The sequence below is a fragment of the Lynx canadensis genome, chromosome B2, assembly GCF_007474595.2.
Source record: "Lynx canadensis isolate LIC74 chromosome B2, mLynCan4.pri.v2, whole genome shotgun sequence".
NCBI lineage: Eukaryota > Metazoa > Chordata > Mammalia > Carnivora > Felidae > Lynx > Lynx canadensis.
In genome coordinates this window covers 39,897,486-39,910,086 of record NC_044307.1, presented here as the reverse complement: position 1 = coordinate 39,910,086, position 12,601 = coordinate 39,897,486, and the positions used below count along the sequence as shown (strand labels likewise).

General features: G+C 48.0%; 1 protein-coding gene across 3 annotated transcripts; it reads left to right on the top strand.

The window, feature by feature from the left end:
- Positions 1 to 6,042: 6,042 nt before the first annotated feature.
- LOC115513925 (trem-like transcript 4 protein) lies at positions 6,043 to 10,127 on the top strand. 3 transcript variants are annotated; one of them, XR_003968838.1, is made up of 4 exons: positions 6,043 to 6,200; positions 6,417 to 6,506; positions 8,192 to 8,291; positions 8,917 to 10,127. XR_003968838.1 is itself a non-coding variant. In XM_030315474.1 (4 exons), exons 1-4 carry the CDS (start codon positions 6,149 to 6,151, stop codon positions 8,939 to 8,941), a joined length of 420 nt encoding a protein of 139 aa, XP_030171334.1. In that variant the 5' UTR covers positions 6,043 to 6,148; the 3' UTR covers positions 8,942 to 10,127. The 3 variants fall into 3 exon arrangements, 1 of the variants encoding a protein (XP_030171334.1); XR_003968837.1 differs by having other exon boundaries at positions 6,417 to 6,752; positions 8,917 to 9,165; XM_030315474.1 differs by having other exon boundaries at positions 6,417 to 6,752; positions 8,285 to 8,291.
- Positions 10,128 to 12,601: the final 2,474 nt, after the last annotated feature.

Here is a 12,601-nt window from a genome sequence, read left to right as displayed (position 1 = left end):
TGACAAGATAAAAAAAAGTTTAAATTCTTACAAAAACTTGACCAAAAACGAAAAAAGGCCCAAATTTATACACACACACACACACACACACACACACACACACACACATATATACACACACACACATATATGGCAAATTAAAAACACAAGTATATGGAAAGAATAATATATCATGACTAAATATCTTGTATTATGTGAATACAAGTGTGTCTGGCTATCAAAGTTAGATCAATGCTTGATTCTTTTTTAGTAAATCAAAGGAGAAAATGATACGAAGATATTGATCAATGGGAGAAAGGCATTTGGTAAATTCAACATCCATTCTAGACAAATCTTTTTACTATTGTATGAATAGGAAATTGCTTTCTTAACAAATAAATGAGTAATTGAATTAATCAGCTAAAATCACACTAGTGAGGAGTCATGTTAAAGGTTGGAATCAAGATAAAAATGCTCAATGTCAAAAGTATTGTTTAACATGTTTCTGAAGTACCAGCAACTATAATTACATAAGAAAATAAAATGGAAAATATAAACTTAAAATAAGAGGCCAAGTCACCATTGTTGGCTGGTTGTGTAGTTATCTCCCTGAAAAACTCAAGGATGTTAGCTGAAAACCCATAAGAACACAAGGAGAGTTGTCAAAGAAAAACCAGAGCTGGGCAGTCAAGTGGTAAAAAAACCGATTTTATTTAGGAACTGTGGCAGTAGGAGAAAAGAGACCTCAGTACAGCCTCAATTCTGAATACAGCCCGGGCTGCTGGGGATTTACAGCCAGGGAGCAGGTGGGGGTCAGTGCATGGAACATTTTTGAGAGAAAACACCAAGAGTAATGGGGGATAGGAGGTTCTGCTAAACAGACTTGACCTGACAGGATTCTTTGCCGAGGACAGGCTGGGGTGACCAGAGATTACAGCGGTGATGGAGGGGGAGGAACTCTATCAGATGTCAAGGATATCCATGCAGGGTCTTCAACGGCAAGGTGGGCTACATGTCCTACACCTGGGCCCTGGAGGACACAGAATCAATGTTGAGCTTTAGAAGGAGTGTAGAACAGTGTGGAAAGAGCAGGATTCTCGCTAAAACTGCACTTTACGGGGAGCCTGGGTGGCTCAGCAGGTTAAGTGTCCGACTCTTGATCTCGGCTCAGGTCATGATCTCACAGTTCATGAGCTTGAGCCCCACATTGGGCTCTGTGCTGACAGTGCAGAGTCTGCTTGGAATTCTCTCTCTGCCTCTCTCTCTGCCCCTCTTCCCCCCCACCTCAAAATAAATAAATAGACATTAAAACAAAACTGGATTTTACAAGGATGGGCCTAGGAGAAGGTTCAGGAGCTTAACGTTTGGTCAAGTGAAGACTCTCTCAGTGTTTATTTGTTCATTCACACCTACATTCAACAAATATTTACTGAGAGCCTACCATTTCAGACACAGGGAATAGACTGATACAGCTTGCGGTCATGCAGCCTATATTCAGAGAAGGGTGTTTAGCAGGACGGGGAAGGCAGAAAAGAGAGAAGAAATTAACATACAAGTAAACAAATAATAATAAAGCCATAGTTAAGAGTAAGCACTGTGCCAAAAATCATAATACAGTCAATACTGAATTAAACATTTAAAATAAATAATAATCTATTATAACAATAGGAACTATTTCAGACATAGAAAAATTTGATAGAATTTGCCAGTGAGAGCCTCTGGGCCTCTAGCTCCAAGAGAGGCTGAGGAATTAGTTATTTAGCAAGACAAAATGCCACAAATCTTTAAGACACACTATGAAATTTAAACTCTTTAAGAAAATAGACAACACATCCCAACTTATTTCATAAGGCCAGAATTACCCCGATAAGAGAAAGGAATTAGAGGATAGGAAAATGGCCGACCAATATCTCTCATGATCACGCATATCCTGAGCAAAATATTAGCATACTACATTCGACAATATGTACAAAAGATAACAGACCTGGATCAGAGGGGATTTTTCCTATGCAGCGGCCTGGTGGAGTCCTGTGGCTGGGTGAGGCCAGTGACAGCCAGTGGTGACAGTGTTGGCCCCCGGAGCCCGGACCAGAGGGGACCTCACACCCTAGCAGATGGCAGCATGAGGAGGGAAAAAGAGGAAGAAAAGAGGAGAAAGCCTGACCTGGTACGAAGCTAACCACACCAAAAGACAGGCCCTGATTCTCTCTGCCCCAGACCTGTCTTAACGGTTTCACTGACAAGAAAGTTGTGTGCTTGCTCAGATCAAAGTAAGGGCAGGCTCATTTCTTTAAATGACTGCTCAGGGTGCCTCACACACATGTTTTAAAACCATTCTCATGATGGGGCACCTGGGTGGCTCAGTAGGTTAAGCGTCTGACTTCAGCTCAGGTCATGATCTCACGGTTCGTGAGTTCGAGGCTTGAACTCACAGAGTCAGGCTCTGTGCTGACAGCTCAGACCCTGGAGCCTGCTTCCGATTCTGTGTCTCCTTCTCTCTCTGTCCCTTCTCCGCTCGTGCTCTTGTCTCTCTCAAAAATAAATAAAACCTTAAACAAAATAAAAACAAACCGTTATCATGGTCAAGATGGAAAAAAAATGGAAAAATTCTATAATTAAGAAAAACCCCTCAAAGAACTTGCGTTTTCCTCTATTGTACGATATTGTAAAACTTGGATAAATATCACATTTGAATCAATGGTGCTAGAGTTTCATATCTGTCCCAAGTTTGTGTCAAACTGGAAAGTTATAAGGGCTTTCAAATGCATGATATCCTTTGTCACCAAACCCACCAGACCTTTTTCAGTGTCTGGAATCCTTGCCTCCTCCTTCTACCTAAAAGATAACAAGAGCCACCCACCAGACTCCCACCATGCAGGGTCTTACCTGCAAGTCCTGTACCTGGCCCTGGAGGACACAGAATTAAAGCTGAGCTTTCGGAAGTATGGGAGGATTGATCAGCCTGACCGTGTGTGTGTGTGTGTGTGTGTGTGTGTGTGTGTGTGTGTGTTTGGGGGGCTGGGAGTGGTGGGAGGGGTTGGGAAACAAGAAACTCAGACCCACTCAACTCAGACATTTGGCCCTGAACATTCTTCTGGACTGCTAGAAACCTCTGTAGGGACCCCGGACCAGAGGGGCCCCAGGCAGGAAAACCCAGGGAAAAAGCACCCAGGGAAAGACTTTAGAAGTTTACCAGAGCTATTGACCTCATGGACTTGATGGGACAGAAGGTGCAATTTTCTTGTTTTATAGCCAGGGAAACTGAGTCCCTGTAGAGAGACAGGGCCTAAGGGTGCAGTGACGAGAGAATCACAGAGCAGGGGGCTAAGACTCTCCAAGAGTCTCCTGGCTCAAGCCTTTTTTATTTTTGCCATTTGTCTGATAACAGCAAGCACATACAATGTAGTATTTGGCATCTTGACAGGCCGTGCACCTGCAGGGTATTCCATACTGGGTCATGAGTACGTCTGGCACCAGACAAAACATTCTTATCCCAGGCCTGGTGCCCGTATGATGTCCTTCTGGAGAGAACGAGCAGTCCGGCGGCCTTCTGTCCTGGGAATGAAAGTGCTTTCAGTTCCTTGCTGCTCCGTCCCTTCCCTTCAGGACATTCTTATGGTGCCTCCGGCTTCTTGTTTTCGACAAGTCCCTGTGTCCCTGCAGCCATGCTGGGAGGGAGGACTAGGCAGGCGGAGTTGCCTTTCCTTACCTCTCCTGGGACTATTGTGGTTCTCCCAGTTTCTTCTCATGTCCTGAATCTTGGGTTTGGAGGAAGAAGGCAGGTTCTCCCTAGATGGTCAACAGAGTGGGATTCCAGAGGTAACCGGGGCCACCCAAGGCTATTTCCTCTACCAGGGCCACCGACAGCGCCATTCACTGACAGCGAACCCTAGTCCCACACTTCCTGGCCACCTCCCAGAGCCCAGTTCCCACACAGCCCTGTGGCCCAGGCTCCTCCCGGGAGAGAGAGAGCTGCACCTCTGAAGAGGTGACCTTTCCAGAATTGGGGGCCAGAGATTGATTTGGGGTCCTGTCTCTGCTGTTTTCATCCCTGGGGATCCCACTGCGCTCCGGCCGGGCCAGGTCTGAAGGCCCAGATGCTGTGCACTGTCTGCACCCTCGGGGAATCTAAGACCCCTGACTCAGACACTGGTGAGGAGCCCCCAGCTCAGAGAAATGGTGACGCCACCCTCCAAGTGCTCCCTGTCTGCTGCGAAGGGGGGATCTCCTTGTCTCACAGCAAAGAGCAGGTTAGAAGGGCTGAGGGCCACGGGGAAGGCAGTGTAAGAGGAAGGTGACCTTGGGACAGTGCAGGGAGGGAGAAAGGGAAGACTCTAGAATGTCATATGTGGTAATGGCGCTCTTCAGCCAGCAGGGGGCAGGGCAGCCCATCCGTCTCCGCCAAGCTCTCCCCTGACTTGGTGGCGCTGCAGGACAGCCCAACTCCTAATGTGCTCCCTGTCTTGGGGGGGGGGGGGGGGGGGGGGGGGGGGGGGAAGTGAGGGGGGCCAGGGTAGGTGGCACTGGCTGCAGAAGGAGCTCTGTGATGCCAATTCACCAGGGAACCTTAAAGAAATCACCAAGATTCCTCGGGACTCAATTTCCCTATGGTGAAATGAGGTAGCGACTGCTTCCCAAGGATTTTGTGGAAATTAAATTAGATCCCTGGTTCCCAGACTTGTCTACACACTGAGGTCACGTGGGCAGCCTCACCAACACTGATGCCTGGGTGCATCCCCACTGGGCTAGGTTCTTTGGTCTGGTGGTGGCTTGGACCTTGACAGTTTTTTCAGGAGCCCCCGGTGATTCTAAGGTGCAGACAAGTTTGGGAACTCCAGAGTTAAATACTCTCGTGACCAGGCTTTGGAAACTCGACGTCGCAAATCTGTTTTTGCTCTTTTTCCTCAAGTCCCTTTTCCCCTTGCTTTGATTCCATAAAACTGAAATCCCATCCCCTCTCTCCTTGTACCTGCTGGGTAACGCCTCAGAATGGAAAACGCAGATTTCCCTCATGATCTGGACTCCCGCTACTCAGACATTCCCTCCTAGCACCTGTGCAAAGTTTGTCCAAAGGGCACTAATTAAAAACTCGGATCTGACAAGCCTCCTGCACCAAGGGAGACAGTCAGGGTGCTGTGAGTCCAGGAGGCAGTCGGGGGTCCGCCGCCCGGTGTCTCGACTGTTGCCCCCCTGGGATCACGGTCAGAGGTGGATGGTTCAGGTGCCTGGGGGCGCACCCAGCCCAGGTCCAACTTATATAAAATCTTAGTAGCTCTAGCTGATTGCTTCACACTTATTTCCACCACAGCAGTCACTGTTTATGACAGTGTAGAAGGGAAATGTGCTTTGTATCCAATATCATGTGGAGTCCCGGTGATCTTCCTACAAACCTGCTCACCAAAGAGACCACCAAACGTGACATCATGTGGGATTTGGCATTTGGGCGTTTAATACGGTGCCATAGTTCTTGGAGCTGACCTTTGGGGTGTGTGAGAGGGTGCGTGATAGGGGAATTGCCTTGGGGTTGGACTGCCTGGGGACCTTTTCCTATGGCTCCTATTTGTCATGATGGATCTCAGGGGCTGTGAAGAGTCTACCTGTAGGTGTGCCTGGGTCGTTTCAACCATGCCCTGCAGGCCAGGCAGGGCCCCTCTGCTCTCCCTGGGGACCACAGGTACTTAAGGGCTGGTGCGGCCTCTAATAGTCCCTACCTGCCTTCGGCCATTTCTTCCCTGGCTTGTGGGAGGTGGGTGGATAAAGTCAGGTGTTTCAAAGGATGAAGGGAAAGGAACAGAGATTGTAAGAAGTGGGATGGTCTCTTATTTAACTAGCTTCCCCTGTAAGTGCTAGGTGGGGTGTGGGGTGGGCAGGGGGAGCCAGCAACAGCCACGGTGTCTGGGCCATCCGGCTGAGCTGAGCGAGGCTGAAGCAGGGATCCCCCCTCCCTCAGCGGCTGGAGGTTCCCCCACGAGGCCCCCACCTTCTCACTGCCCACAGAACCCGCCCTGCAGGCCTCATACTTACCCAATCAAGACCTTTCCTTTCTCAATCTTGTATTCAATGTGCTGGGACATCTGGGCACGGTCAGACCTGGCTCCTGGGTCTCTCCATCCCGTAGCCACCCTGCACACCCCTTCTTCCATACACCCTAGCACAGGGAGAGGGTGATATGACCTGGGAGGCCCTACACCTGCGGCTGGTCCTGCTGCTGCTGGCCTCAGGTAAGGGACAGGGGGAGGAGGTGGCTCCAGGGGGACAGGGTGAGAGAGGGAGGGAGGGAGGGAGGAAGGGAGGTTGGTGAGGAGAGGTGTGCAGTGGACTGTGGGATGGCGGGACAGGGTGGCAGCGTGGTGCTGGGGCTGGAGGGCCATCTGGGCTCTTGCTCTGAGTGTGGCTGTGTCCCATTCCCTAGCCTCACCTGAGGACTTGTTTCCTAGGCTCCTGGGTGCAGAGCCAGAAGGATGAGTTGGTGTGGGCCATACAGGACCAGGTACTCTCTGTGAAATGCCCATCCGCCCCCCTGCTAGGTGAGCATCAGAACAAAACCTGGTCGAAACCCGGTTATTGCTTGAAGTTAGTCACCAGCACCAGTCCCCAGGTAATGGCCCAAAGCCCTCCACATTTCATCTGGGACAACCCTGCTGCTGGCTTCTTCCGTGTCATCGTAACAGAGATCACGAAGAAAAGTTCAGGAGCGTACTGGTGTGGAATAGACAGAGGTCCTATGAAAAGCATCACTATCCTCAAAAACATCAGCCTGGTGGTGACTTCAAGTGAGCTTTTTGCAGAGAGGGGAGGGGCCTGCCTGGGGTGTCTGGTGGGGGAAATGAAACCGCTCACCTCCTTCCCTCACTTCCTTCCCCAGATCCCACCAGCTCCCTGCTCCCTTCCATACTGACTACGGGCAGTTAAGTCCCTAGTCCCCATATTCAGGCCATTGCCTCCATCCTTGGGTGTCCTGTCTCAGCAGGTATAAGATAATTTGGGGCCCACTGGGCACAGAGCCCTTGTCCACACAATGGCTCAGACCCAACCTCAGCCACCGACCCCCAGAACTGGCCACCCTGTATAGGCACGGGGTGTCTGTGTGGGGTCCTGTGGCCTAGGTCTCTCCCAGGCCAGACATGCTGTTGCTCAGGACCTTGGTTCAGACCAGAAGTGTCTTGAGACTCTGATGGTGAAAGGGCCGTGCCTTTGGGACAAGTGGCTTGTGCCTTTTCCACAGGAGGGCTCCTGACTCTCCCTGCTCTTGGGGGTTTGGGGACCCAGTATTAGGCTTCTCTCTCAGCCCAGGCCTCCCCTAGCCCCTGCTTGTCTCTTTCTACTAGCTCTGGGAAGCTCCCTAGCTTGGACCCCAGTCAGCCCTGGCCTGAGGGACCCTGGGGGCTGGCTCTGGCCCCTCCCCCTCTTCCTCTCAGGCTTTGGGGGCTGACCCCTCTCCCTCTGGGGACTCTAGGCTGCCGCTGCCTTCTCTGTGGTCATCAATCACACTTACTTTTCTAGTGACAACCATTTCAACCTTCATCAATGGCTCTGAGGACTGGTAGATCTGGGGTCCCACCTGAAGGGAGGGGGCTGGGAAGCTGGTGACTCGTACGGGCTCTGATTCAGGAGACCAGGGGGACCTAGACGTCTGAAAGGGGTCCCAAGGTCTCAGGTCTCACCCCAAGGGTGAAGGAATGACTCTAAACTTCCCCCATGATGGAGCAGAAATAGCTACATATCAGAATGCAACATCTTCCATTAGTGCTGATTCACAGGCAAGAAGAATGAGGCCTGTCCAGAGTTACTCAGCTACTTCAGGCCCAAAGCAGAACTAAGATCCAGGCCTTCTGTCTCCTGGTCCAGTGCTCCTTTGGGGCTTAGAGATTCTCCATGGGCACCTCTGGGTGCCGGTTATAGTTGTGGCACTCTCTCCCTCTGCTTTTCCTTCAGGACCAATGGCCTTCTCCCTGTTCATTGGAGATGTGGCATGCCTTGATAGCATCACCCAGAGAAATGAGAACTTTGATCATTGCTTATTTCCTGGCTAACCTCTCCCTGCACCCAAGCTTCCTGTGTTCTCAGGATTCTGTTCCAGGCAGTCCCTGTGGCTCACCCCAGTGAGCTGGGGGTGGGTCTGGCCCATAAACAGGCTCCAGCCCCATGCTGAGTTCAGGGGCTGCTCTCCCCAGCCTGGATCCTCCCCTCCTCCTTCTCCCTTCTCCCACAGCCTGCCTGACAGCACTTTTGTGGTGCTGTTGTGTGGACTCCTCGTGACCAAGATCATGGCTTTGACAGCCCTCCTCCTGTTTCTGACCTACAGAGCCCAGGTGAGTGGGGCCAGTGGGGCAGGGGAAAGCTTGTCTCCTGGGAGAGAGGTGCTGTAGGACAGAAGTAGCCAGGAGTCACACAGGTGGCATTGTTATCAATTGTAACTTATATCAATTTAAATGTTTCTTTCACCTCGTCTGTCTCTGTGAACTCATTTGGTTGTTATAAGCCACCGTCTTCTCTGACATTCAAACTCATGCCCTTGGGGTCATGTCTACCCACAGCAGCTGGGTTGCCCAGTTTTGAGGCTGGTCTCAGGCATCCTCCCCTAACCACGCTGATGTACCAGACACACGCACACGCACACACACACACACACACACACACACACAGGTATCCATCACCTCCATCAGACATCACCTCCGTCAGAGACAAGACCTACACACCCCGAAGTCCCTTCTAAGGGTCGTTCTAACCCTTGAGCCCTTAACTCATGCTCTAGAACTCCCACCCCAGGACTTTGTATCATTCTGTCCTGAAGGGGAAAGCGTGTGCAGGGAGAAGATGAGGGCCTGGTGACAAGGGGAGACTTCAGGAATGGACAGGGGGTGGGGCCAGAGACAGACAAAGGAGGCACGGAGTAGACGGTGAGTGTGTTTCTGAACCCCCTTCCCTGCTTCTCAGGTCTCCGCCGGCATTGTGGGAGTAGCAGAAGTGGCTGCCCCTGGCCCCACCAAGACCCCAGGGCCCTTGAGCACTCCCCACTGAGCCTACAGTCCCCCCACCTCCTCCTGATCCTCCATGACCACTGAGACCTGGGGCCTCCAAGAAAAGGCCATTCCTGTGTTTCCGGAAGACACCTCCCAGCACCTGAATCTGCCAGTGTGGCGGCACCTCTCACCCCAGAGCTGAGGACCCCCACATTGCCTTCTCCAACGCCATGTCCACAAAGCAAGAACCCACCACCTGTGAGACTCTTCCTGGGCATCCAGGCTGCCCCTCTCCCACCCAGTGGACCAAACCCAACTGGTAGGCACCCTCCCCCTAACCTGTGCCTCTCCCTCCTCTCCTGGGTTACCTGTTTCTCTGCCAGCTCATGGTTCAGCTGGTCTCCCGGTCACCAATGCCCACTGCAGTCAGCTTTGGTTCCTGTTCTTCCCGATATGGGAAATATCCTTCGTTCATACCACATACAAATGTAATATTTGCTATTTCCAAAAATGACGCAAATTTTAAAAGTATACAACCGTGAATGAAAAGTGTTTCCATCCTATAAGTCAGATGAAAGGGTCAATAGCTTTAGTGCCCGAACATCTTCTTTCTCTTAAATAAGTAAGAATCAGGCAAATGTTTCCATTTTAAAAGGGCTAAGGCTACGAACACATCATTCATTACAGAATAAGGAACGAATGAATGATATGTATGTATGAACATGTGTCAAAAATGGCTGATAATCAAAGAAATGAGAAATGAAGCAAGACCCCATGCTTTGCCTGTTAGTTCAAAGAAGATTAAAATAAATATGATCATATTCCGGGCTGGAGATGTGTAGGGAAAAGGGAAGGACATAATTGATAGCGTCTTCCTGGAGGGGCAGTATGGCAATGAATTAAAAGGCAGAACGAGTAATTTATTCATCCATTCCACTGTTCATGGACATTTGGGTTCTTTTGCATTTGGGGCTGTTGTGAATAAAGCTGCTATGAACAATAAAAAAAAAAGAGGCACCTGCTTGTGAAGAAACAGTTTTAAACACTTTTCTAAGTAATTTGACATGTGTCATGATTGCTGTTGTTTAAAAAGGAAAATAATGGTATGTCCCCTAGATGTCGGTTTTAAAAAGTATGCCAACTATACTTGAGTAAAAAAAGTAAATAAAAAAATGAAAAGGCAAATAATTGTACAAGACTTGAAAATCCAAAGCAGTCTCACACTGTACCCCTGTGCGCCCAGGTCCCATTCCTCTGAAGGAACATCTCTTATCTGTTTATTCTGATATTTACGTCTCTGCTTGTGGAAGATAAGAAACAAATCTTATACTGTTATTTGCCCATTTTCCAGGTTTTGATATTATCTACTAACTTATTTATTTTGAGAAAGAGAGACAGAGAGAGAGAGAAAGAGCATGCATTGGGAGGGTCAGAGAGAGGAGAGAGAATCCCAAGCAGGCTCTGCACGGTCAGCGCAGAGCCCAACACGGGGCTCGACCCCATGAACGGTGAGATCATGACCTGAGCTGAAGTCGGACACTTAACCGACTGCGCTATCCAGGCGCCTTTTCAGTATAATTTTTGATTATACCCCAACTTGCCTTATTTTCATTTATTTTATTTTCTGCATATTCACCATGGATTAATTTCTAAACTCTCTACCAAAAGTGTAAAATTCATTTCGGAGTTTCAAACACATGAAGTCATCCATTGGATCATTCCCTTGAGACACCCCAGACCTGCCAGGCATCTTCCTGCTGTGCTGGTTTCCCTGTAAGCCCGATGCACAACCTTCTGTGATTTCTCCTCGCCATCTTCTTGGGCATGCCCTTGGCTTCCACTTGGTGTTGGACGTGCTTTCTCCCGAATTTCCTTTCTCTTTCTGAGTTTATCCTTTTTATTGGAACATTCCTTCCAACATCTTCCCTTACTTTTGAGAAGCCTGATGCCATTTATATTTACAATCCACTGATGATGAGTTTTGGTTTTTTTCTCTTGCTCTTGGGGCTTTTAGGATTGTCCTCCCTCCCCCATTCTCCTCCAGTGCTCTGAAATTCCATGCTGTTGTTTATTGTTGTGGTTTTGTATTTTTTTTTTTTTTCCCATTTATTGTGCTGAGTGCCCAGTGGGCCTCTTCAGTCTGGAAAATCATATCCTTAATTCTGAGGTGTATTTTCTTTAATTCTTTTTATAATCTTTCTTCCATTTTCTGTTTTTTTTCTCTTTCTGTGAAATTTCTATTACACAAATGTTAGGCTTTATGGACATATCCTCCAAGTCTCTCTTTCCTTTTCCTTTTCATTGTTTTTGTTTACGATTTTATTGAGGTTGACATTTTTAATTACTATTTTACATACAGTGAAACACACAGATCTGAAATGTATAATTTGATGAGCTTTGGTAAATGCACAGAACCCGCTCCCATATCAATATATAGAACAGATTCACTGCCAGAGGCAGCCACATTACTCTGATTTCTTCCACATAGATTATTACCTTTGTCTCTTCTAGAACTTCTTAGAAGCACAATAATAGAGTACATGATCTTTTGTGTGGCATTTGCATTCACCACAGTGTTTCTGAGTTTCGTCTCTGTTGCTACATGCATTCATTCCTTTATGTTCCTAAGTCATATTCCACCATATGAATATACCTCATTTGTTTATCCCTTTAGCTGTTGACATTTGAGTGATGTGGCTAAAATGAATCACGTTGCTGTGATCATTCTCAAACAAGTCTTTGTATGGGCATACATTGTAACAGTTTCCCAGGGCTGCCAGAATGAAATGCCACAGACTGGATGGCTTACATGACAGAAATTTATTCTCTCCCAGTTCTGGAAGCTAGGAGTCTGAGGTCAAGGTATGAACAGGACTGGTGTCTTGAGGACTCTCTCCTTGGCTTGTAGATGACAGTCTTCTCCCTGTGTCTTCACGTGGTTATTCCTCTGTACTTATCTGTGTCCTCCTCTCTTCTCATAAAGACACCAGTTTTGTTAAATTTTGGTCCACCCTAATCTACTGACCTCATCTTGGCTTAACTCTCTAAATACCCTAACTCCAAATACAGTCACACTCTGAAGTACAAGGGGTTAGAACTTAAACACATGAATCTGGAGGTATTCAGTTCAGCTCATCACATGCATTTTCTCCCCTTTGGTTAAATACCATGGAGATGGAATTGCTGGGTTGTAGAGTAAGAATATGTTTAACTTTATGAGAAACTGCTGGGCAAATTTCCAAGTTATTGTACTATTTTCATACTCTCTCATCCTCCAACCAAACAATACATGAGAGTTTCTGGTTCCTTTACATCCTTGTCAACTTTTGGTATTGACAGTGTTTTTTATTTTGGCTATTCTGGTAGATGCATAGAGAAATCTCACTGTAGTTTCTCTTTGCATTTCCCTGATGAGTAATGATGATGAGCATTTTTCCTGTGCTTACTAGCCACTACCATATCCTCTCTTAGGAAGTTCCTGTTCCAGCTTTTGCCCATTTTTCGTTGGATCTTTTTCTTTCTAGTATTGGGTTCTAGGAATCCTTTAGATATTCTGGATATAAATCTTTTTTCCAATCTTTGAATTGCACATATTTTATCTTGGCCTGTGACTGGCCTGTTCATTTTCTTAATAGTGTCTCTGGAGGAACAAACAATTT

What these genes read in the sequence shown, in the direction of transcription:
- LOC115513925 (XM_030315474.1), top strand. Translation starts at nt 6,149, where the DNA reads ATGACCTGGGAGGCCCTACACCTGCGGCTGGTCCTGCTGCTGCTGGCC. An exon ending in CCTGCTGCTGCTGGCCTCAG is followed by an intron (nt 6,201 to 6,416) that starts GTAAGGGACAGG and finishes CTTGTTTCCTAG; the next exon opens with GCTCCTGGGTGCAGAGCCAG.